The sequence below is a fragment of the Erpetoichthys calabaricus genome, chromosome 2, assembly GCF_900747795.2.
Source record: "Erpetoichthys calabaricus chromosome 2, fErpCal1.3, whole genome shotgun sequence".
Lineage (NCBI taxonomy): Eukaryota > Metazoa > Chordata > Cladistia > Polypteriformes > Polypteridae > Erpetoichthys > Erpetoichthys calabaricus.
Window position 1 is genome coordinate 72,561,881 of NC_041395.2, and position 27,754 is coordinate 72,589,634.

Here is a 27,754-nt window from a genome sequence, read left to right on the forward strand (position 1 = left end):
TCTTTCCCCATTGATTGCTGCTTGTGGTGTAATTGGCGAAAAAGTAGCAACGATCGTCTTGTTTGGTGGTTGTTGTTTTTTTTTATTTTATTTTTGGTATTTGCGTGTATTTTTCTTATTTACCTTGTAGCCTCTTTTTCGTCAGCCCTATAAGGGTTACTCAAGAATGCCGGAAAACAACTGCCGCAAGCGATTCGTTTGATTCTCCTGATTGGGTAACTGTCTCTTTAAACTGTCTCCGTGTAAATGGAAATGGTGCCCAGCGACGAAAATCAGCTTGTACCCAAAGAGGTGAGAAAAATACTTTTTGTAAATTTAAACTTAAGTATCTTGTTTTGTGCGCTGTCTTTAACAACAGAGGAGGCGTTCACTTAGATATGTATACAAACACTGCTGTCAGTCGCAAAGTTTGCAAAAAACACTAGGAAACTTACTGCTTTTAACGTAGGGTGTCACGTTGTCTTGGAGGGGGGGCGGTTATCTGTAACATTTCACTTTACCCAACCCCCCGGATTGGGGTGGTTTGTTCTTGTAAAGCAGTCCCATATCTCTGGGATCACGATGTGCTCGCCTGTTGACATGTTGCGAATAAACACGGAGAGGCCTGTTTGGGTCGGACTCGCATGTCTCTGTCTCTATTATTGGCATCTGATCGCGTGCCCCAACTGTAAACAAGTATGCGATTTCTAGTACGGAGATGAGAATTGACTCGCTGAAAGCAGAGTCGTGTCATATCGGCGCAACATTGTGTTTTTGTAGCTAAATAAAATGGTTCCTCAATGGGATGAGTCAGACGAACCAATATGCCTTTCACTGAGGTGTTGATGCCATTTCGGGAAATAATTAATTAGCGAGTTCTTTCCTTTTTTGTAGATAATTGATGTCCAATTTACATGTAAAATGCAGAAGAAACCCCAGGTTATGTACAAAAAAGAAATGTCACATCCCCACTGTAATAATCCTTGAAAGTATAATCTTCAACCTGCATCAGTCTTAAACGGGGATTACCTCCCAGTCAAGTAAAGGTGAATTTACTTTGCAGAATACAAGTGGAAGTATAAATTGTAAGGATGAGAAGGTGGCTTTTCAGATGTTCTTTGATATTTTGTGTAAAATATAACACCAAAATAGTAGAGTTGTTGCCTTTGTCTTTGGGTTTGTGGATAGAGAGCTGAACCTCTTCAGGCAGTTAGGAGACCTTAAATTAAGACGACTTAGTGCTAAAGATGTACTTTTTAATTAGCACTTTTTAAATTCTTTGCCTTGGCCATCTTGCTAAATGTTGATAGTAAAAACTTTACAGAGTTTTATATGAAATGCTATATAAAATTTTTTTTTTTTTTCTGTCCCTCCATCCATTTTCTGACTCTCTTATCTAACTCTTGGTTAAGTGGTGACAGGCACGAGAGAAACCTGTCCAGGAGAAACTGCTTGTTCATTACAGAAAACATTAGAACTGGTGCAGTTTTTGGACTGGGAACACATTTTCAGACAGAGGGCAGAATTCCACATGAGCAAAAGGAGAACATGCAGACTAAACAAACTCCATTTACTTCATTTTGTTTTTATTTAACCTAACAGAAAAGGACAGCTCATAGTTGAATATCACTCATTAAGTTTCCTCCTGAAAATCCCAGCTCATCCACTTACCCAGTGACCTTGAACTGGTTACTTGATCTCCTTGTGCTTTTTCATTTGAATGAGATGTGCAGTCTGAGGTCTTATTGCAGATAACTACAGCATTTGCTGACGCACAATTTACACTATCACCTGACCTATTTGTTACATGTGTTGCAGAAATGTAAGCACCATTTTATGAAAATTATCACATTCTGAAACTTAGTTTAGGTGAACCAAACCTGTAACCTTTTCACTTCACAAACTTTGCTGTTTTGTCAAATCAGAAGTAATTGAATAAATCGATGAGAACAAATCTTTTCAGTATCTGCTGTTTAATTAAAATGTTACCTCAAGTTAAAAGGTTCCCAGTGTGAAGAAAAACTTTCTAGAAATATAAAACCTTCATGTCACAAACTCTGATTATCACAAACCTATGGAAAAGTATGTATGGATGAATGACTGGCCCAATTAAAACATGAAAACCCAGTTGAAGGGTTAGAAAATCATTTTGCTTCAACTGTCTATTAAAACCTTTCCAATTAAGACCCATTAGACATATTTATGTTTCTTAATCTTCTCTTATATATATATATATATATATATATATATAATTGTTTTACCTAAAGTGACTGTTGGCTAGATAAACATTTGTTATATTACTAAGTTGTTGGTTGTCAGTTTTGTTTGACATTTTATATTGGATGTATTGGAAATAAGCTATCAGCCAGATAGCAGAGCTGCACAACATGATCTAGAATGTTAGTAAGAAAGGACTAATGTTACTTTACAGAGCTGCAGCTTTAGGTAGTGAAGGAAGGTAAAGTTGTCTGGCGGTGTGCTGTTGTCTCGGTGGATATAATTGTTTTTGTTTGATTGGAAATCAGAACTACTTTAGCAAAGTACACAAAAGTCATTTGCATATAGGAATTTTTGAATGGTCTTATTTAGATAGATACTTCATTAATCTCAAGGGGGATTATTTATTTATTTTATTATTTATTAATTCTTAACTTTTATTAGAAATATTGTATCAGAGGCATTTTAGAGGGAATCTGTCAAGCCATTGACAGTATTTGATTACCATTTTCACATGATTACATCTTATCTAATGCCCTGTTTTTGTAAAATAATGTAAAAAATTGTTCATTTTTGCATTCATTGCTATTTCAATATTTTTTAAATAAGATCAGCTTTTTTAGTAACTTAGATGTTCCATATTTTTGTGACTAATGAACCATTTGTATAAGGTTTATAAGTAAGATAGCTGTTAACAAGAGGAAGATTTCATGTTAGAAGTAACAATCCTTTAATTAAAAATTTTGAATCTTGGTTCAGATGGTTAGATGTTACACCTAATACACACAGTCATTGTCTATGTAGATTTGGCGGGCTCTTACTTTGTAGTCTGTGTTATCTCCATGCATTCCAGTTTTCTTCCCAGTTCTCAAGCATGTGTGTATTTGGCTATTTTAGGTTAGGTTAGATAAATTTTGTTAATCCCAAGGGGAAATTTAGATGCATATAAGATGCGGACTCGCAGGGCAAATAATACAATCAGTCAGTACATAGGTAAATAATATATATTTGTGCAGAAATAGCAATTTAATGAGTATAAGTGTTTAATCTGGGAAATTGGGAGAAAACATTGAATTGCCTGATAGCAGCAGGCAGAAAAGGTCTCCAATAGCATTTCTTTCTTAGCACACTATGGTGAAATGAGCCTGGGGCTAAAGTGCTTCATGAAAGCACCGCTTGCAGGGGATGTAGGGCATTTTTCTTAATGACATCCAGTTTTGCTATCATCCTGTTTTCCACAACAGTTGTGTCCTGGCATAGCCCTGGGAAAGGGCCGACTTTCTTGAAGTTTGTTCGGGCAATCTGTGACTTTTGAACTCGAGATGCTTCCCTAGGAGACCACAGAGTAGAACAATGCGCAGACTACTATGAACTGGTAAAATATTTCAAGCTGTTTTTGCAAGTGGAAGTATAAGTATGAGTCTCCTCTAGAAGTACAGTCTTTTCTGGCCCTCCATGTACAGCACCACATGTTGTTAGACCTGTCAAGTTTGCTGTTTATGTGTACCCCAAGGTACTTGTAGCTCTGTACCATTTTTACATCTTCCCCCTGAATGGTGACTGGTCTTGCTGATTATTTGGCACGTCGGAGTCCATCACCAACTCTGTTGTCTTGTTGATGTGGAGTTGCAGATTCTCCCTGCACCACTTGACAAAGTTTTCCATCGGCCTCCTGTACTCTGACTCCTCTTAATTATTATATTGCAACCTGTGATGGAGGAGTCATCTGAGAATACCTGTTGTTGGCAAGTGCCCATGTGAGTATGGGGATTTGCATAAGTGTGCACTATCCTTTTTTTTTTTTTTTTTTTTTTTTGGTCCTATTTTATTTTCTGTATATCTTCAACCTTTAGAAATTATTTTTAGGAAACGTAATGTGCCTTTTCATTTTCTTCTGATGACAAGCAGGTTTATATTCCTGTCTGCAACTCTGCAATGAATTGGTTGCACAATTGTCTTGATGAACTGAGATCCTGGATGACTGACAGTTTTCTTGATCTCGATCATAATAAAGTGGAAGGTCTGATAGTTGGTCCTGCAGCCAACTCTCAAATCGGTTTTGAAGTTTTTGGCACTTTCGTGGACATGGGATCTTGACAAAGTTATTCATGCTTTTATCTTTTATCACTGCTACTTGTTGTATTCTGGCATCAGCAAATCAATGATACACAATTTGAAGTTGATACAGAATGCTGTTGCTCATTTTTTGGTTGGGGCAAGAAAGTTTGCCTCTATCTTCAATTTTAGCCTCTTCACACTGGCTGCCTGTTAGATGTAGAATTGATTTTAAAATTTGGCTGCTAGTTTTAAATCAGTACATGGGTAAGCTCTGCCTATTTATCTGAATTGTGTGTTCTACACCAGCCATCCAGAGAAGTTAGGTGTACCAATCAGCTGTCTCTTGTGGTCCCTTGTACAAAGTGTAAAACTAAGGGGGACAGAGCATTTGGAGCCGTTGCAACTTATCTGTAGAATTCTCTACCTTACTACATTAAAGATGCACCTTCGATTGATGTGTTTAAAAATAGACTGAAGACTCATTTTTATTCTTTATCTTTCTGTGATCTTCGGTGATACTGATCGTTTGAGTTTATTTTGTCTCCTTGAACATTTTGGAGGACAGCATAAAGGAATGCATTCTGCACTATTATGCTACACGAAGATCGCTAATTTTATATAAGCAAGGACTTGCATGTCTCCACTCTGTTCTCCAACTGGCTGCAGAAACTGTGCCGATTTGTCGGGAAAAATTGCTGTGCTGGAAAGTAGGATAACTGTACTTCATCAGATTGGAGAAAACGGTTGTTGCTTTATGATGCCTGTAGCTAATGCTACTGTTAATGCCTCTGCATCCATAGCTGTTTTGGATACCACTACCCTGGAGCCCGACACTGCTGCTACTCAGATTAAGGATCCTTGGCTGCAGCTAGTGCCACGATCAAAGCTGGTGAGCTGTTCCACACCGGATCTGCCAGAGGCATGGACAACAGCTGACAGAGGAAGGATAGGTGGCAGACGTTTGACCATCATCTTCATTTTCTGACTATACCTCACAGTATTCAACTGGGGAACAGATTCTCTGTTTTAAAATAATATGTACAGTACTGTGCAAAAGTTTTAGGCAGGTGTGGAAAAAATGCTGTAAACAAAGAATGCTTTCAGGAATATGATTGTTTATTGTTATCAATTTACAAAATGCAAAGTGAGCGAACAAAAGAAAAATCCAAATCAATATTTGGTGTTACTACCTTTTGCCTTCAAACCAGCATCAATTCTTATAGGTACACTTGCACAAAGCCAGGGATTTTGTAGGATTATAGTCAGGAGTATGATCAACCAGTTCTACCAAACAGGTGCTAATGATCATCAATGTCACATGTAGGTTGAAACACAGTCATCAACTGAAACAGAAACAGCTGTGTAGGAGGCTTAAAACTGGGTGAGGAACAGCCAAACTCTGCTACCAAGGTGAGGTTGTGGAAAACAGTTTCATGTCATGGCAAGATTGAGCACAGCAACAAGACACAAGGTAGTTATACTGCATCAGCAAGGTCTCTCCCAGACAAAGATTTCAAAGCAGAATGGAGTTTCAAGATGTGCTGTTCAAGCTCTTTTGAAGAAGCACAAAGAAAACGGGCAACATTGAGGATCATAGACGCAGTGGTCGGCCAAGGAAACTTAGTGCAGCAGATGAAAGACACATCAAGCTTATTACCCTTTGAAATCAGAAGATGTCCAGCAGTGCCATCAGCTCAGAACTGGCAGAAACCAGTGGGACCCAGGTACACCCATCTATTGTCCGGAGAAGTCTGGCCAGAAGTGGTCTTCATGGAAGAGTTGCAGCCAAAAAGCCATACCTCCGATGTGGAAACAAGGCCAAGCGACTCAAGTATGCACGAAAACATAGGAACTGGGGTGCAGAAAAATGGCAGCAAGTGCTCTGGACTGATGAGTTAAAATTTGAAATATTTGGCTGTAGCAGAAGGCAGTTTGTTTGTCGAAGGGCTGGAGAGCGGTACAGTGGAACCTCGGTTCACGAACGTCTCGGTACACGTACAACTCGGTTTACGACCAAAAAGTTTGCCAAACTTTTGCCTCAGTTCACGACCACACACTTGGTATACGAACAAGGCAGTTTCCCTTTCGGTTTGTGCGCACTGATGATTTCCGCACGTGTTGCATTGTTCTCGGTCAGACGTGCGTGCGTGCTTTCGCTGTGAACTCTTTGTGCTCTATTTCATTTCCCTTCCGGTTCTTACGCTCCGATTACTGTGTTTAAGCACGTGTTCAGCCTCTCCCTGTTCATTGTTCTCAGTCAGACGTGCGTGCTTTACCTGTGAACTCTTTGTGCTCTACAGTATTTTGTGTGCTTTTGCAGTTAACCATGGCTTCTAAGCAAGTGAAGAGTGGTGAGAAGAAAATTTGCAGAAAATTGAAATCGAAGTAAAGAAAGAAATTATTGAAAAGTATGAGCATGGCGTTCGTATTACTGATCTTGCCGCCGAGTACAAGAAGTCATAACCTACGATTTCGACTATTCTAAAGCAGAAAGAATCTGTTAAAGCAGCTGATGTTGCAAAAGGAGTTACAGCGTTAACCAGGCAGAGGCCTCAAGTGCTGGAAGAGGTGGAAAAACTGTGTACCAGTTTACTCATTTACCAATTCGAGAACCCTCGTGCTTTCAAGAAGCACAATGTAAACAAAGCCAGACTGTCAGTGATGTGGAGGGCAAACACGAAGGGTTGGGTCACAAGGACTTTGTTTTTGGAAAGGCTGCACAAGGCTTTCGCTCCCACCAGCTAAACAGCTAAAAACACCAGAAACCCAAGAAATCACAAGAGAGAAAACATCCCTCCATCGTGGAGCCAGACTCTCCCTCAAAACTGTAAACTCCTGTCCACCCATTTTCTCCTCACTTCATGCCAGACCTCGACTCATGCAAGGTTAGTTTTCTTGGTAGTTTATGGTTAGTTTTTGTATTACAGATTTTTCAAATGTTCCTTTTTTTCCCCTGTGCTTAAAACTCATTAAAAGAAAGTGTTTATACAGCGATCGGTTGCAAGGCTATAGCGCGAACTCCTGTAAATGTTACTTTCTTGGTTGCTTGTGGTTGGTTTTTAAATAAAGTTTGGATTTGTTCAATTGTTCCTTTTTTTCCCCTGTGCTTAAAACGCATTTAAAAAAGGTGTTTATACAGCGATCGGTTGCAAGGCTATAGCGCAAACTGCTGCAATGTTAGAGAGAGAGAGAGAGCGGGCTCGCGTGCTGCTGAGAGAGAGCGAGCCTGTCGCTACCCGATCTGCGTGCCTACCCGATTTGCGCGCACAGGCGTATTGAAAGCTTAGCATGCCGTGAAGTGTTCACGCATGCGTTAAACAGATTGGGCAGCACCGTAAAGTGAGCGATGACGTTTTCGTTCAATACGTATGCAATAACACACTCCGCATGCGCTTAATAATAAAAAAAAATATATACTAAACATTTCGCTTTACGGCACGGATCGCTCTCAACTGCGCATGTCGATACACAACAGGCAGTACAGAATTTTCATTTAAATGCCGTAGTAGTTGACCATAATGATAATATTATTAAATATTCATTGTACGTTCTGTTTTCAGGGCTGAATTAAGCTTGTCGTACTCCTCGTTGTAAACGTTAATTGTTTATCACTGAGATTGCTTCGTTTAGTTTACATAGCACTTCTTTTTTCAGTTCCCATTGTACAAAGAAGTATTTAACCATTGCATATGTTATTATAGTCTACATATAAAAAATAAGTGACAGTTTTAAAAATAGATGTATTCAAGTACTTTATTAATAAATAAAACAATAAAAGCGTCATCAATCAACATTCAAAAAACACTTAAAATCTTCACAAAAGCGCCCATGCTTTTATTTTACAAGTGATGTATGAGACACTTATTTTTTACTTTTTAGTACACTTTTTAACTTAATATAAGCGTGGTTTTTAAAGTTTTTTTTTTTTATTTATATGTATATAATATATATAATAATAATATTATTTTCAACTTTTTAGTCTTGTGTTTTAATATAATTTTGTAATCAATGTTTTAACACTTCCTTTAATATTTCTATCTGTTACTAGCGCCGTCTGTTGGTGAAATCTTTATTCTTCATATGAAAATTTAATTTCTTAATTAACACGAATGAATTGATCAATTGATCAACCCTCTCAGGGTTGGTAGCGAGATCCTGCCTCAAGTGGAGGAGTTCAAGTATCTTGGGATCTCGTTCACGAGTGAGGGAAGAATGGAGCGTGAGATCGCCAGACGGATCGGTGCGGCATCCGCAGTAATGCGGGCTCTGCATCGGTCTGTCGTGGTGAAACAGGAGCTGAGCCACAAGGCGAAGCTCTCAATTTACCAGTCGATCTATGTTCCTATCCTCACCTATGGTCATGAGCTATGGGTAGTGACTGAAAGAACGAGATCGCGAATACAAGTGGCTGAAATGAGTTTCCTCCGTAAGGTGTCTGGGCTTTCCCTTAAAGATAGGGTGAGAAGCTTAGTCATCCGGGAGGGGCTCAGAGTAGAGCCGCTGCTCCTCTGCATCGAGAGGAGTCAGATGAGGTGGCTCAGGCATCTGATCAGGAAGCCTCCTGGACGCCTCCCTGGTGAGGTGTTCTAGGCACATCTAACCGGGAGGAGGCCCAGGGAAAGACACAGGACACGCTGGAGGGACTATGTCTCTCGGCTGGGCTGGGAACGCCTTGGGATTCCCCCGGAAGAGCTAGAAAAAGTGGACGGGGAGAGGGAAGTCTGGGCATCTCTGCTCAAGCTGCTGCCCCCGCGACCTAGCCTCGGATAAGCGGAAGAGAATGGATGGATGGATGGAATTGATCAATTAGTGAAACTGATTATTGAGTCATGTATTGTCATTGGAAGTAAGTGTGCAAAATTTCAAGTCATTTGGACAATTGGAAGTGGATTAAATAATGAGTACAAGATTTGCACCAGACAACAAACAGGTGAAGTTAAAAGAAGTATGGTAATAAGAACATGAGGATTATTCTGTGTTTCTCCTGCTTCATCTGCTGCACAGCTGGTCATATCCAAGTCCCTGTGTGTGACTCAGCAGGGCTCATAGAACCGAGTTATCACTACTACTACCAGGCGCTCCCCTTCCCCTTTGCTGCTACTGAAGGCCTGACCTTTGCGTCCTCGTGGGAGGAATGTACACAAGGCTGCACCATGGCATCTCCAACCAGTTACATTGATTATGGGGGATTCAATTGTCCGAAACATCAGAAGATTTGCTGTTTTCCACTGTTTACCAGGAGTCATAGTTTCTGATATCCTGTATCACCTTCACAGTTTACTCAACAAGTATGTATCTTTGTGAAATGTGATTATTCACGTAGGGTGTAACAACATCCGCGCCCGGAAGTCTGAAATTTTAAAATATGATTTTAACAAGCTTTTTAGCTTTCTCCAATCCTGTGACAAAACTGTTTTTATCTCTGGTCCAATTCCACCCCATGGAAAAGGATCTGGATGTTTCAGTTGCACTCTTAGATGCATAATTGGCTTCAGGTGACTTGCCCTTCATTAAATTTAGTCTTTACTGACAATTTAAATTTTTTCTGGAATCATCCTTCATTTTTCAGGAATGACAAAATTCACCCTAGTTTCATAGGCACTCGAGTTTTAGCAGACAATATATTTTACTCAATATTAAACTGCACTGCTCCCGCGTTTTTGACAGGTTCTCTGATCTTCCTCCAGGTGATCCACCGCCTTGTTTACTTTGTCTGTTTTACCAGCTCCCCTTACAGTCCAAATAGTTCTTGTGACAATCGAGAGGGCTTCCTTATCATTCCTGTTCTAATCAAGACTAGAACAAATGAACATTATAATGTAACACTCAAAATAATCTAGTAAAACCTTCTAGCCTCCAAAGATCAAAAAACAGAATGTAAATCCACTTGGAACTCTGTACCGTCCATGTCCACCTCGCATATTAAGAAGTTTGCACTTTTGAACATTACATCGTTTTCTAGTAAAGAGTTTTTATATTAATGATTTTTTTTTCTAAATATGGTACATTATCTGTTTTTTACTGAATGTTGGCTCTCATCCATTGCATCAGCTACACTTATTGAGGCTTCTCTGGATTATAGCTTCTCAGTTTCTGCTAGACAAAGCAAGAAAGGAGGTGGAATTACAACTATCTTTTCCAATTTGTTCACCTGCACTTTTGGAAATTTCTCAAGTTTTGAATACTTATCTGTGGCTATTAGAACCCAACAACATGTTCTTATTCTAATTATTTATAGACCCCCAAAGCATAACTCCGATTTCCTGTCTCAGTTCTCTGAGTTGTTGTCAATTGCTGTTGTCAAATATGATGAAATAATTTTACTGGATGATTTTAACATGCATATAAATAAATGACTGTTCAGATTCTAAAGCAATGGAATTTACAGATCTCATTGTGAGTTTAGATTTTATGCAACATGTTAAGGATGCTACTCACAACTGTGGAAACACACTGGACCTTACCTTCACAAAGGGAATTGACATTGATGTTTCATCAGCTTTACAGGTTCCAGTTTCTGTTAGTTTCTGTGTATTTTACAATGTATCTCTCTGTACTACAATTAAATGTCCCGAGTCTGCTACATATACTTACCGCCATATTGACGCTAATGCTAAGTCTATATTGAATAATCATCTACCAGATATACTTGATGCATGTAGTACAAAATATGATTCCCTTGATAATCTCACAGATAATCTAAATAGTGCATTGCTTAAATCATTGGATTCTGTTGCTCTTCTAATAACAAGAGAACGTACCTGGATGAAATGCGTACTGTGGTTTTCAGATGACATCTGTGCACTTAAACAGACTTGCAGAAAACTTGACCGCAGGTGATGTATGGCAAAGCAAGAGGGTTTTCATCTTGCCTGGATACAAAGTTATAAAAATGATAAACAAGCACTTTCATCTGCTAGGACAGCATACTTCTCTGATCTGATTAACACTAATAGAAATAATCCACAATTTTTGTTTGATGTGGTTATCAAGCTCACACAGAATTCTCATGCACATAGCTCTCCTTTCAATCCTGATGAATTTCTTCTCATGCACATAGCTCTCCTTTCAATCCTGATGAATTTCTAAGTTTTTTCATTAATAAGATTGACTTGATTAGAGATAAAATCAATGGTCTACATTCCTCTCAGAATGATGGCAATGACTCTTTCAGCATTTTTATGAATATAGGCACTCTGGCTCGGACCTCTTGCAGTTTTTTACAATTTTAATTAATTTACCCTGAGGCTTTGTCCAGCCTGATAACTGCTTCCAAACCTGCATATTAGATTCTATACCATCTTATCGTTTTAAGGAACTGTCCCCTGTTGTAAGTAGTCTTAGTTGGAATATTATCAATAAGTCACTGTCCATTGGTTATGTGCCCTCCGCTTTTAAAAGTGTACTTCTTAAGCCTTTCTTAAAAAAAAAAAAAAAAACTAGCTTGGATCCAATGATTATGAATAACTATCAACCAATTTCCTGTCTTTCTTTTATGTCTAATTACTTGAAAGGGCTGTCCCTGATTCAACTTAATGCCTGCTTGTCTAACAATAATCTTTTTGACAAATTTCTATCCGGCTTTTGGTCCTGTCATTCTACAGAAACTGCTTTGACCAGAATAATAAAAGATCTGTTGATTAGAATTTAATATCAGTGCTGCTGCTGTCATGTCTTGACTTAAGTGCTGCTTTTGACACTGTAGACCACAGCATACTTTTAAGCTGCTTGGCTAAAACATATTGGCATCCAGGGAAAGGTAATTTTCATTGTTCCATTCTTATTTATCAAACAGAACTCAATGTGTTAAGTTACAGCAAAACAATCTCTGAATTTTCTAAAGTAAAGTTTGATGTACCTCAGCGATCAGTTTTTGGCACATGCTTTTTTCCATGTATATGCTTCACTTTGGTGACATCATTTGTAAATATGGTGTTAATTTTCACTGGTACTCTGATATGTAGCTTATATATACACCTATAAAGCCAAATGACCTTTCCCAACTGCTAAATTTAGTGGCATGTCTGTCAGAAATTAAAAAATGGATGAGTATAAAATTTCTATTCTTAAGTGCTGATAAAACTGAATTATTCTTTGTTAGACTAGCCAAATGTGGACATCTGTGTGAAAGCTTGAGTGTTAATATTGATGTTCTATTTGTGAAAGTTCAGCCATAAAAATCTTGGGAGTAATTTTCGATAATCGTCTCACACTCCTGTCTCATATCAAGGCTATTACTAAGACAACATTTTTTTCATTTTATCAACATTGATACATGCATTTGTTTTTTTCTAGATTTGATTATTGTAATGCCCTTTTATTCGGCCTTCTTAGTTATACCACTAGGAGTCTTCAGCCCATGCAGAATGCTGCAGCTGAAATCTTGACAAAAATGAAAAAATTTGAGCACATAACACCCGTTCTAACCTTCCCTTCACTGGTTACCAGTACAAGCAAGAGCTGATTTTATAGTTCTTCTTTTAACATATAAGGCCTTACATTGAGTTGCACCACCTTACTTAGCTGAGCTACTTACACCTTACACTCCGGTACGTCGTCTTCACTCTCTTAATCCTGGTCTTTTTGTCATTCCCTCAAAGAAAAAAATCAGTTGGTCAAAGAGCACCTTATCTTTGGAATGGCCTGCCCTTATGTATAAGAGAAGCACTCTCAATTGAGACTTTTTAAATCAAGACTAAAAACCTACCTTTACTCCCTTCGTTACAATGTGTCTTAGAATTTAGTCCGGTCTATCATCCCTGAAATATTCCTTATTATATTATTCCTTTGTTGACATACCTTAACTTTTAATGTTACTTTATCCCAATTTTATTAGTTGTTATTCCTTTAAAATTCATATATACTTTTTTAGTTTGTTTTTATTTGCTTTTTTTTTATCCTGTCTCATGAATTCTTATAATTTGTACAGTGTATTGGCACCATTCTGCATGGTGATTTTACACTTTAAATAAAGTTGATTGATGATGGTTTGTTTCAATTTACTGCTGGTTGTATTTAATTCTATTTTTTATTTTATGATTGTATGTTTTATGTAAAGTACTTAGGCCACAGTATTGCTCGTGGTGTTTTAAATGTGCTCTATAAATAAATTGTCATTGCTGCACCATCCATATTTGGTTCCTATAATTCGGATGGAAGTGGATTTAGTAGTGGAGGAGTCTGTTTTCATCATCCAATACTTTATAGTCCTTTCTAATCTTTTCACTTTTTTATGTGTTCTTTGTAGTTAGTAGTTCATATTGGAAATAAAGTGCATGCTATTGGAATTTGGAACATGTGGTGTAAATGTGGTAGTGGTATGGTGTTACCCAGAAGGACACATTACAAGTAGTCCTGATATTAAATTTCCTTTTCAACAAAAATAGTACTTTTGTCACATTCATTTGAGCAATTTCTAATAGTAGGATGTACTGATAAAGTAGGGTGAAATGAAGGAACACAGGTCTGCAAATTATGTGAAAAGGGAGCAGTGCAAAAATCTCTTCCAACATCTAAAGATAAAACCATGTACAGTATACAAGGGGACCGTCTAGGCACATGCTGAACCTACGACATGCCCTTCCCCCATCTCAGCAGAATGGGTCCATGCTAACCAAGACCTCATAGAATGTTCACTGTGTAAACTGTATAAGTGGATAAGCAGCAGGTGCATGGAGATAGCAGCTGCAGTGACTTGCCATGTCGCAAAAGATAGACACTGTAGAGAAATAAGTATTTTAGAAGCTGTTAAGAACGCTGGATACAAAATGCACATTGCCATGCCAAGAGGCTTCGCCCAGAGTTTATAAAGAGGTGTGAAAGAATGTGAAAGTGAAAAGCAAGACTTCTAAATTCCACTTTTTTATCAATATAGATTTGTTGTGCAATTGGCACCTTGGATTGGGGGGGGGGGGGTAGGATGGAGGGATTGTGTTATTAAAAGTTTGTGCCTGCTTGCACAAAAGTTAAGCTGCAGAGACCGTTGCCCAAGGTTTCAAAGTGCCTTGAAATTGTGGAATCAAAAAGAAGACTGGTATATGTGCATTACCCCCTACTAATTGCAGTAGCAAAGAACAGCTAAATGAGAGTTCAGTGCTTTGGGGATTGCAAGATGTTATAGATAAGAGCTTTATGAGGTGCTGTTGAAATGACAATTAATCGTGTTTGTGTGAAAGTGTGTGAGTATTAAGAAGTTGCTGGTTTGAATTCATTAAATGCTGGAAGTGACTCTACTCCGTTGGGCCCTTGAGCAAGAACCTTAACCTGCAATTGCTTTGTCCTGGTTATGATGTTAATATCATCCAGTCCTGCAAGCAATTCCTCCAACTTGCAGGGAAAAAAAAAACTCACAATGTTCTGGTCAAGTGTTGTGCTGTGGTGTCACCTGGGTGGTTCGTCGTGTGGTGTGTGTGTGTGGCAACGTGCTGCATTAGCGCATGCTCCCAACCCCCCCCCTCTCTCTCTCTCGTAAAGATGAAAAGAAAGGAATGTATAAAAGTTTCCTTTTGGTGAACTACCTTAATGTTGTACTGAATAATCCAGCCTGTAACTGAAGTACATTTATTTTAAGAAAAAATGTTTTCTTATTAAGAAATAATTTTAAGACAACTACATGTGTCACAATAAAACCTAGGGGTGCCAATAATATTAAATGCATGCCAATAATAATAAGTATTAAATGCATTGGTGTCTGTAATAATGACACGTAGTTTTCTTAAAATTTATTTCAGTTTCAGTTTTTTGATCAGTGACCTTGTGGTTTGTGTTTTCTGGTGTGTTAATGGAATTCATGGCTAATTTATTAAACTCTTTAGAGTTAGACCCAAGCATCACTCGGGCTGTAAGACCCAAGGTTTACTCGGGCTGCAAAACTCCCAACAGAGTTAATGCCAAGCATTACTCGGGCAGTGGTACAGGTATGTCTTGCGTAAGCGCAGGCTCGAGCATTTTCCAGGCAACAGTGTAGACGCATCTTCTCCAACTTTCATTATGGTGTGTTGTCATTATTATTTGTATCATTATTATACACTTCTGACTTTGTTCTTTTTTAATTTTTACAGTAGAAAGATGAGATTTAATAAAAAATGTAATTTTTCAAGGCAAAAAATGCAATGCTTTTTACATTTTTTTTTTTTTTTTTTTTTGAGAAAAAAATCTTAACGGCAAGGAAGTTAACAGGGGCCTAAACCTGCATACAACTATAGCCAAAATATAGATTGTAGATTATTTGTTACAAGATGAACCATACAGAAGCTCAAGAAATCTAGAAATGTTATGACGACAACAGAAATCCCCTCTTCCTTGGCCAATGGTAAAATAGCAATCACAGTGATGCATTGCAAAGATATATTGCCATAGATATTAAGGGACCCCAATAGCACTTCTTGACACTAGTAATCCAGGGTGGGGGTTGACATAGAAGCTAATATAGTGTGAGCCCCTCAATATTGTCTCCTGTAACTAGCACATAATTTCCTCCAGGGTACACTTTTTTACTATTATGATAGCAACGGGTTGCCATCTAAAAACAGGCTAATAAGTGGGAGTAAAATGGATCACAATACGGTCAGATCTGTTAAGTGGTCTATATTTTAAATGCATCTTTAACATCTGGATAAAGCAGATCCAGCTTGTTGTGTCAAAAAGTGGAACATGACACATACAGATGGAAGGTTGTCATTGCTCCTCCAAAGTCTCATGTTTGAAGTTTTCTTGTATTATAACTACAGCGTTGGAAATTTTCATAATTACTTGGCAATAGAGTGAATTATTTTTGTCATTGAGTCTTCATTTGGAGAGGGAAGAATAAAAGCATTAATAAAAGGCATCATTCTAATCTCCCTAGGCAATTAACATGAATGAGTTCATACAGCCCGTATTTCGGAGTTCTGATTACAAATTTTAGTTTAAATTGTAATGTGTTCCTTTTAACATCATTTGTCATTCACAGAGATGACCATTCCTCATCCTGCCTTTTTCTACACTATATTGGGTTTCTGTCTGACTGTTTGTGATGAAATCCTTTCAACATTAAAGTAGTGTCCGGTATATCAGGTTTAAGCCAGCTTTCTGCAATACACAAAATGGTACAGTACCAGAAGTAGACTTGTGCATTATACTGGTGCTGAGAAAGTACCAAAAATATATATTGTATAAAACAGTACAGTGCCAGCATTTTGTTAATTTCAGTGCCAAAATTAAATGATATTTTCAACACCTCATACTCAAATCATTTAATTTTGCGATTACAACCACTCTTGAAATATACGTATTACATCGAGTAAATCTTCATACAAATCCAATACTTATCACTACACGCCACGAGTGAGTCACTAGGAGAGGTGATATTTCATCCATCTTATTTGAAAGCGATAAAATATTCTCTGTAAAGTAGATAACAGGCCGGTTTTCAATCCTTTCTGCCTTGCATATGTCCTTGGTTTGGCATCTTGCCATCTCCTTCTGCTTCTGCAATAGGGAGAAACCGCTGCTTAAGCATTGCAGTTCCATATGTATTAAAATCTTTAAAATGATGAAAACAAATAATCGGAATTGTAGCCATTAAATTCAGTTAAGTTTGGTAGTGCAATCTTCTGTCAGAATGAGGTTCTTTTAGCAATAAAAAGTAAAGAATTTTTAAATCTGGCCAGCAGTTTTTGTTTTTGTTTTTTTTTTTGTTTTTTGTTTTTTATGAAAACAAATACTAAAGTACTAAATACTAAATAATTTATGTTAGGTAGAATGCCCAAAGGGGACTGGGCGGTCTCGTGGCCTGGAACCCCTACAGATTTTATTTTTTTCTCCAGCCTTCTGGAGTTTTTTTTTGTTTTTTCTGTCCACCCTGGCCATCGGACCTTACTCCTTTCTATGTTAATTAATGTCTTATTTTAATTTCTTATTTTGTCTTTTATTTTTCTTCTCTTCATTATGTAAAGCACTTTGAGCTACTTTTTGTATGAAAATGTGCTATATAAATAAATGTTGTTGTTGTTGTAAAGCAGTAAAGTGAAATGTTACAAATGAAATAAACTGAAGAATTCAGTGATATGTTAACAATATACACACAATTCTTAAAACAAACATTAAATAAACATTAAAGTACAAAAAGTGTTTTTTGTAAAGTGCTGTTCAGATAAGTAATAACACAAATAGACCACTAACACATTTAAAGGCTTTCCATAACTACAAACAATGCACATTGCATTTTTGTGTAAATAAACTATGTCTTTGCTATGTGCTTTTCCATGAGGTGTGCTTTTGTTGGGCTGCAAATAACATCATTTATTTATATAGCACATTTTCATGCAACAATATAGCTCAAAGTGCTTTGCAAGATGATAAAGAAAAAGTTGCAAGAAACATTAGGCTGGAGTAAAAAAATAAATCTGCGTGGGGTCCAAGGCCAAAAGATTACCCAGCCCCCCAATGGGCATTCTACCTAACATAAATATTCCTAAATCAGTCCTCTTTGTTTCCATGCCTCACATGATAAGACTCAGATGAATTTGGTCTCGTGTACAGATGAGTCACCTGCCTTCATTCCATCATCTCAGGGGGCTGCATGGTTCCTTGATCAGGTGGTCGCAGAGCAGATCAACACCACAGAAGAACCAGAAAAAAATGGCAGATAATATTGGGGATTAGTACAGATTGCGGATCCATGAAGCATATGATAATTCTTCACCCATATAGTACATTAGGAATGCAGCTGAAATGTTTCTACAAACGAGCCATATTAAAATAATAGGTTTTTAGCTTTTTTTTTTATATGTATTATATAAAAAATTTTGGGTCGAGACATGATCATGTCAGGGAGACACTTTGAAGTCCTGTGAGACTACTTGAACGTCATGCCCTACTTACAAAGTTTCTCAGACACTTTACTGTCCCATGAGACAAGGAAGTGAGACAAAAGGACAGCTGCTGTACAGGCTTTTAAATGAATGACGCGCAGCGCAACTTGCAGAACATGCAGTATGGTACCAGCAGCTTCTGTACAGGCTTTTAAATAATTGATGCGCAGTGCGACCTGCAGATCACGCAACGCAGCAGCAGCTTCTGTACAGGCTTTTAAATGATCGACGCACAGTGTGAGATGCAGATCATGCAGCATGGCAGCAGCAACTTCTGTACAGGCTTTTAAATAATCGACATGCAACACGACAAGCAGAACACGCAGCTTGGTAGCAGCAGCTGATCCGTCTGCATCTCCTTAGCGTGCATTCAGTACCCCCCCTTCACAACGTGAGTAGTAGAGATGTGAAGTGGCAAGCGTGAAGCGCGCTCCCAGGGTGGAGATTTGGTGTGTGTGTGTGTGTGTGTGTGTGTGTGTGTACTTTTGAGAGCCCTACAATGGCCTATTGAATGTTTTATGTTTATATGCCTCAAAATTGTACAAGTTTCTGTTGTTACAGTGGTGCTCTTCCAAACATACTCTATAAAATGTATGCATTTTTTATAAGATTTCAGTATTCCTGTGGAATGTTTGAATTAATATGTTGAAACGCCATTGTACTATTTGGTAAAGCTACCTTAACTCCTAAATCATGAGAGAAGTACACAAACTTAAGATGCAGCTAAATAATGGAATTAGGACTTGAGAATTTATCTTTCTGACTTAAGGCAACGTTAAGCCTAATTCCATTTTCTATACCACTTGTTCCTAGGGTAGATTAGTACTAGTGACTAAGACTTTGGACTTCAAACCCTGAGGTTGTGGGATCAGATCGCATTCTTAATGCAGTGTGACCATGAGCAAGTCACTTCATCTGTTTGTTTTCCAGTTGGGGGAAAAAAAAAGAATAGAAATGTAACCAATTGTATCTCTAAAATGTTGTTAGTCACCTTTGATAAAGGCAGCAGCCTAATAATAAGTAATTATACAAACTGCATGGACACATCATGGAATCTCAAAATATGAAGCGTAGGAAGCAGGTACAGAGTCAGTTTAGGGAGGAGCTGTCACCCAATGTCTAAATTTTGTTACTATCTGGAATTGGAATTATGAAATTCTTTACATTCTTACATACATCAAACAAAGCTAAAAAAGTATCTGTAATCCACAAAATAGGATTACAAAATGTTGCTGTAGCCAAGTTAATCTTTTTGAGCAATTTGTCAATTGTTCATTTTTAGGTAGTTTTTCAAATTGAAAATTAAGTTATTTCTCAGGTCATATCAAAAGATTATTTTATTAATGTGATAGTCCAGATTCTGCTCTACATGTTTATCTTCTGAACTTTGCAATGTGCATAAGTAGTTTATCTTGTTCAAGGGTTGCGGTAGTCACCACCCAGGAATAAACCATAACTTTATAGCTACCAGGAAAAAATTTATATAAGAAAAAATAAATAAAACGTATATGATAAAAAGCTATAAGATTTGTCATTGAGATATGTCAGTAAGTAGTTTTGATTAGTACAATGTAATCCTCATGTAAACTTTCTGGTTTGTCGATTTCTGAAGTCCGGAGTTGATTTCCCAACACTAAGAAAGGTGATTTTACTCTGTCTGATCTTGCACCTTAGCCAGGATATAAGCTTTCATATTTGTAGTTTTTTTTTTTTTTCTTCTTCTTTTTTCTTTCAACACTTGGTGGTGAGCTGGCTCTTAGATGGTCAGAATGTCAACTGGTTAACCCCTTAACCGCCCTCTGCCGGATATATCCGGCACCGTTGTTTTATTGCTAACGCCATACTGCCGGAATTATCCGGCACATTTGCCTGTGGTTATATGAATGCCTGGCAAGTAGTATAACTGACGGTTTGGCGTGGGTATTATTACTACGTTGTATTTCGACAAGTCTGTGGTTGTTTTGGCCGGTCATGTGACATGATTCACATGTAACAGCTGTGAATATGGCGAAACGTAAACTGACTTCAAGTGAGGCTTTGCAGGCGATTTTGGACAGTTCTGATCATGATTGTAGCAGTTCTGAAGAAGATTTTAGCGACAGTGATGAGCAGCAACGTGCGCTGCATGATACTGTGAATGAAGACGCATCGGATGACGGCGCTGAGTGGGTGTATCCCCAGCATCTCAGCTGGGCTGCTGCCCGTGGTGAACTACCTTTTCTGCATTCGTTTGAGAGAACGTGTGGCTTTATTGTTGATGTAAACAATTACACTGCTGAGCAGTTTTATGAGCTGTTTGTGTCACCTGATTTGATCAGACATTTTGTTCATCAGACAAATCTGTATGCAGCACAGTTTATTGAGAAAAATCCCAATTTACCTCCACATTCCCGTGTTCGTGCTTGGTTTGACACTGATGAAAACGAAATGAAAAAATTCATTGGGATTTTGATGTTGATGGGAATAATCAGAAAACCAGATATTGAGATGTACTGGTCTACAGATCCTATGTATGCAACACCTATTTTTGCAGCTGTCATGACACGTAAACGATTCTCTTTGCTGCTGAAATTCTTTCATTTGAATGACAACAGAAACGAGCCAGATAAGAAAGATCCAAACCGCGACCACTTGTTCAAGCTACGTCCTTTGATTGATCATTTATTTGAAGCATTCCAGTTGCCCTACATGCCAGGACCGTCAGTTGCAGTTGATGAAAGTTTATTGTCGTGGAAGGGCCGCTTACAGTTTCGACAGTATCTACCATTGAAAAGGGCACGGTTTGGTATCAAGATGTTTTGCTTAGCTGAGAATTCAGGTTACATTTATAGATTTCGTGTATGCACTGGCAACTTGCACAACATTTAGTGGTCAATACTGCTTGAATAAATGTAAAAAATGTAAAAAAAATGTAAAAAAGTAAAAAAACGAAAATTGTTCAGATTTCGCCTGGCGTGGGGAATATTTAGGGAGTTGGCGGTTAAAGGGTTAAGCAAGTGAGTCTCAGATAAGTAGCAATGATATCATGGATTTAAACGGCACCTCTGCATAACCTCCTTCTTTGGGACGCGGAGGACAAATGGATTGGGTTTAAAATGTCAATGATTGAACCCACCGCTAAGGCATTTCGCCATAAAATGAATGATGCCTGCCATAGTAACAATCCTAAGGCCTTTTGGATGACATCTGTGCAAGTGGCCTAGTCAAGGCAAAGAAAAAGGTGTACATAGTGAACTGACAGTTAAGCTTTAGACTTCTCTCTTGCAGTTACCGTAAGGTAGAGTAGTCTAATATATTATACTCCGTTTCCTGGTTTACTAACTTGTTTGTTTCCAGATTCAAGAGAAATGACACTCTTTTGAGCAACTTGCATTTTATTAGATGTAATTTTAATTTTAGGTTAAGCAGAGTAGTGTGCATGTTACACTAAGAATGCTTTGATCAGAGTGTTTTTTTGGGGATAATATTCATCAACAATTTCACGTTACTAGAATTTTTTTCTCCTTTACATTTCCAACTGTAATTTCATACTGATCACAAGTATTACCATTCATTTTTTATTAATAAAATTAATTTTAGTAATGATTATTATTTAGTGACGATAAAAATACTAAAATAAGTAAATGTACTTACTTTATTAACTGTACACAAAACATTTATCCATAAAACATGGCATAAGTGAAAATAAAATGGCTTGTCATAACTACAACTCAAACTTCTAATAAAATGTTAATATTAAAAATGTTAAGGTAACCTTGTGTATGTTTACAAGTTAAATAGACAAATTTGGCTTATTAAACAAACTAGGAGGGCACTAAGGTGTTTTGAGACAAAGTTTTACAGTTTTTAAAATTTGTCTGTTACTGTTAGTCTGGAAAATATCTAAAATCCATTTAAAGTCAATCAATCATCAGTTCCTCACCGTGTAAATATTAACAATTACCAGACAAGTCCACAATAACTTGTTAGTTGTCTCCCACAAAAATAACAGACCTTGAAGAGCTTAATTTCTTTCCTGTGTGACGCAAATGTTTATTAATAAATATAATTTTGGAAAGATTCTTCTTCCAATGCTATTCTTTCCTTTTCTGAAGTTTCATCAGTCTGCCCTGTTGAAATATGTGAGAGAGAATTCAGTTTCAATCTTTTTTGCTTTTTTGAAAGGATATTTACACATCTTACTCCTTTTATGATTTATAGTTACCTCTGTGCAGTATGCTGCTTAAAATTTCTGCCAATAACATGCAATTTATATTTAAGACTCCTAGCCCATCTTTGATAACCTTTTTCTATCCCTACATCCTTAAAAAATTTACTTTTTCAGTTAATGAAATGGTCACACATTCTATTTCCTGGTTGTTTTGGTAGACCTTATAGTTAAAAACAACTTCAGCTGTTTAATCTAGAATGTCCATTTTCAGCTGTCTTGGTACAGTGAGAAGTGTCTTATTTTCTCTAGAGACTTTCCAAAAAAATGATATAAACTGAACATTATAATTAGATTATGGGATGGGGAATGGACCAGGCCACCGCATGCAGTGTGTTCTTATGATGTAGTCACAACACTGATGGGGAACTCTAGTGTGAACTCATGGATGAGAAGGATAAACTAGCAGTGCCCCAAAGAAGATATGGAAGATCTCTCCTCTGATTCTCCAAGAACCTTCCAAATTCAGTACTACCCTCTCTGTGGGAAGGTCTGATAATTGCAAAGATCATGGGCAAATTAAGAATCTTCAAACTGAAACAAAAGATCGAGTTTTGTTGAAAAATTTCTTTTAGCTCATCCATTGACTCAGGTGTTTCAGAAATATGAACTCTCCTTATATTATCAGGAGCTATAATTACACGTAACAACATCTGTGGGTTGAAACACACATTTCAATTATATGTTTGTTAAACAGTGTGAAATTACATGTATACAAACTGTAACAGCTGTGGTTCTGAGAAAATCACACCACTGATAACACAGCAGTTCCAAAGCTAAATATAAAACCATCAGGTTATATATATATTTTAGAAATAAAATGTTTACAATGTTTAAAAATAATGTCGTTGTCAACTCAGAGCTGTTCCAGAAAATAGTTGCCTGCCTTACAGTTCTTAGCTGAGCATAGGTATAATTTTTGTTTTGTATGTCCATTGCTGGTTAAGCAAAATCAGCACAACTTGCATATCTATACAAAAGCGTTTCTGAAAGCCAGCAAGGCTTTTTGTTGGAAGACCCAAAACACAGTTCCTTTTTAAATGTTCACCAAGCACATTAACACTTACTCTATAACTTCCAGTCCTAGAGTGCTTTATATCTTTTATCAATGGATCAAGAGAAAAGCCAAGCAAAATGACACCTTTTATTGGCTAACTAAAAAGATTTCAATATGCAAGCTTTCGAGGCAACTCAGGCCCCTTCTTCAGGCAAGGCCACTACTTTTTTCAATCTACATCCTGCCTTTAGGTGCAATTTTTAGAAAACATGCAATTTCATATCACCTATATGCTGACGACTGCCAAATTTATTTCTCTCTCAAGTCAACTGACTCTACCAAACCTCTCCTCGATTGCCTATCGGACATTAAGGACTGGCTGGCTGTAAACTGCCTTCACCTGAACGATTCAAAAACCGAGGTCATTGTTTTTAGTCCTGACTGCAAACAGATTCCACCCTTTGGCCTTGATTCTCTTCCCACTCCAGTAACTTCGTCTGTTTCCAATCTTGGAATTAAAATGGATTCGTTCCTGAAAATGGATGCTCAAGTCAACAGCATAGTAAAATCCTGCTTTTTCCATCTCAGGCGAATCGCCAAACTCAAGCCTATTCTGTCAAACCACCTCCTGGAATCAGTAATCCATGCATTCATTACGTCCCGGCTTGACCACTCTAATTCCTGCCTTTATGGTATCACTCAAGCCACTCTTTCTAGACTCCAACTGGTTCAAAATGCGGCTGCAAGGCTTCTAACTGGAAGCAGCAGAAGCCAACACATTACACCGATTTTAAAAACTCTACACTGGCTGCCGGTTAGATTCAGAATCGATTTTAAGATACTCCTCCTAACCTTTAAGGCATTAAACGGTCTAGCCCCTGCCTACTTGAGTGTCTTGCTCCATTGTCACAATCCCCCTCGTGTCCTTAGATCCGCAGATCAGCTGCTCCTAACCGTTCCCAAGGTACAATTTAAAACTCGTGGTGAAAGGGCTTTTTCTGTCGTTGCACCCAGGCTCTGGAACTCCCTACCCTTAGTGGTTAGGCAAGCCGCTTCAGTCGCCACTTTCAAATCACGCCTAAAAACGCAGTTCTTCACATTGGCTTTTAATTCTTAATCTGTTTCATTTTCCACTTACTTTTCGCTATTTCTTTATTTTATTGGGTCCCCCGACCTGTTTTTAGTATTCTCTGTTCTAATTCGCTCTTAATGTTTGTTTTTAACTTTTTGCTCTTAGTCTCACTTGTCTTAACTGTACAGTGCTTTGGTCAGTTGTAATGCTGTGTTTTTAAGCGCTTAACAAATAAATATGGTATGGTATGGTAAACCATCTTTACTACAAATATTGTATATAAAGAGATATTCCAATAAATCTTTGGGATTTACCATACAATGCGTTCTTTACTTCCTATCCACCGTCTGAAACTGCGGAGGCAAAACAGGCACGGGTTCAAACCGAACGAGCTCAACTGACGGATATACGCCTACAACGCGCGTCTCAAACCGCAGAAGCAGGGCAAGCACGGGTTCAAAACAACACAAACACCTACAACGCGCGTCTGAAACTACGGCACGGGTTCAAAACGCCAGTGGTAGGCGAGCGAAGCGAGCAGGGGGCAGAGCCCCCTTGTATCTCAGAACACACCAATAAATTTTTTTTTCTAATACTATTTTGTCTTTCTTGTAGTGTGATTACCAAAACTGACCATATTGTTAAGACAGCATGGTTGTTCTGCACTAAAGCATTCAAGCACAAGAGTACTGTAAAGATGCTGTATTTGCAAATCTTGGTGAGGCTCTAATTTTCCACAACTAGACAGGCTACACAAGTGCTGTTAAAGAGGCTATTCAAATGCTTGTCTTTATAGGTTCTTATATGGACTACAAATCTGTCTTAAGCTGTAAAATGCACTTACAATGACACATCTGCTATATAGTGTGTAATTTTAGTTTTCATATTCTTACTACAAGAATGATATGAAAAACTTGTTGGTATCTTCCAAGTCTACATGTAAGTTATAAAGAAATATTTAAAGGAGTTTATACCTTTAAGGAAATAGACTAAAGTAAGACATGATTAAAGCGTTTTTAAATTAATGGAGTAAACAGAGTGAAGATGGTACTCTGTTGTTCATGCAGTGCTGCTGGTTTAAAACAAATGTTTTGTTTTTTTTTTTTAATTATAGCAAATATTTTTGCATTTATGTATCCTTAGATCAGTAAGTTTTAATTTATTTTTATTTACTGGTATGTTATCTTTTTTTGTTTGTAAGAGATATACATGACTTTTAGAACATATACGATTTAAACATTATGAAAAACAATTTTAACATTGTTTCTTTTGTGTCCTTTATGCTCATTCCAAATAATAATTTCATGTAATAGCTAATGTGCTCTATACAGCTATAATAATTAAAGTGATTGGGTTCAGCACATGGATGAATAGTGTTTTGGCAAAAGCAAAATTTATATTTGAATATTTGCTTTTACTTATTTCAGTTTTTTTTTTTTTTTAAATCTTTATTCAAAAATGAAACCTTTATTTACTTATTAATAACAATTAGATTTCTTTTGCTGATTTTATAGTTAATATTGTCTGTTATGATGTTTTAATCTAGAGTACCCATGGTTAAAGGGCAGCAGTGCAACATCTAAAGCCTAGAGAATGTGAAAAAGGGCTTGCTTTCTAATTGTGGTATGGCAATGTATTTTTAGAGCTTTGAAGCTCCACTATATGGGAGATTCATGACTCATCTGTTCTCTATCTTGTATCTTTCCAAAATAAAATATTTATGCAACAGTTTACTGAGATTGTTAACTGATCTGTTTTAATGTTTAGTTAAATTAATATGCTTCTGAAGCAATAGTTTGAAAACCTCTTGGTTACCTTATAGTTTATCAGGTTAAAACTACACCTTGATTTGACTCACAAGCCAACAGATGGAAATGTACTCCATTTTAACAAAACATTGATTTGCTTTCTTGAGAATATAGTGAAATCTATAAACTGTCTAGACACAGTGACATGATTTTAAACTTGCAAAAGCAAACAGCATTTTAACAATTAAAATAAATGCATGATGCTTAGTTTTAAGTGTTGTTCATCTACATATAAAATAACAAAAAAATGTTTTCAGTCCAGTAATGCGGGCTCTGCATCGGTCTGTCGTGGTGAAAAAGGAGCTGAGCCGCAAGGCGAAGCTCTCAATTTACCAGTCAATCTATGTTCCTACCCTCACCTATGGTCATGAGCTATGGGTAGTGACCGAAAGAACGAGATCGCGAATACAAGCGGCTGAAATGAGTTTCCTCCGCAGGGTGTCTGGGCTTTTCCTTAAAGATAGGGTGAGAAGCTCAGTCATCCGGGAGGGGCTCAGAGTAGAGCCGCTGCTCCTCCGCATCGAGAGGAGTCAGATTAGGTGTCTCGGGCATCTGATCAGGGTGGCTCGGGCATCTGATCAGGATGCCTCCTGGACGCCTCCCTGGTGAGGTGTTCCAGGCACGTCCAACCGGGAGGAGGCCCCGGGGAAGACCCAGGACACGCTGGAGGGACTATGTCTCTCGACTGGCCTGGGAACGCCTTGGGATTCTCCCGGAAGAGCTAGAAGAAGTGGCCGGGGAGAGGGAAGTCTGGGCATCTCTGCTCAAGCTGCTGCCCCCGCGACCCGACCTCGGATAAGCGGGAGACAATGGATGGATGGATGGATGTATGTTTTCAGTCATTTTGGCTTAGGAAAAATGTTACATTTGCTTCAATACTTGTGCTTATTGATTTAAATCATATATTTTGGTTTATGGCAGGATTTTCAGTAATAATTATAATTTATAATGTTAAAGGTAATCGGAAAATAAATTTGCATTTATTACTTGACTAAAATGGATTATAATAGACACAGTTGCTTTAGGGCGTTTTGCCGGAATGCAATTTTTAAAACACAAAGTATAAGGCAAAATGACACGTTTGTTAGTACTTAAATGCTGTAAAGAAAAATTGTTTCTAAAAACACCACAGGCAAGTACATTATTTTATTTTATTTTTTTTTTTAAATAAATTGGCTGATCACAAAAAGCGATATTTTTCAACATCTGCTTTTCAAAGTTTTATGGTAATTTAGTTGTAGTTTGAGTTTAGAACAGCAGCTCACGTTTTCAAATAGAAAAAGAAAAGATAGTGAAAAATTTGAAATTGCTGCTCAGTAAACAATAGGTGTATTGGCGTAAGAGCAAAATTTGTTTTATCTGTAGTACAAATAATTATTGAAAATTACACAAAAGTGCATGTATATTTTAATTTAAACTGTTTAACTGTCAGTGGGAATTAATTGAATCAATTTGTGAGAAAACATATTATTATTGCTTCAATGCTGCACATGGTGCGATGCAGCAGACGGGTGGCTATAAAGAGTAATGTAGTGTGAAGTGTGTTGTGTGTGATTTATAGCT

The 27,754-nt window shown here is 37.6% G+C and overlaps 1 protein-coding gene across 1 annotated transcript in view; it reads left to right on the forward strand.

Moving 5' to 3' along the window:
• Positions 1 to 36: 36 nt before the first annotated feature.
• Positions 37 to 27,754, forward strand: part of usp47 (ubiquitin specific peptidase 47) — a 153,723-nt gene continuing 126,005 nt past the window's right edge. Inside the window, 1 exon segment of the mRNA XM_051922745.1 lies at positions 37 to 291. Coding sequence (XP_051778705.1) covers positions 247 to 291 — 45 coding nt within the window. The 5' untranslated portion in view covers positions 37 to 246.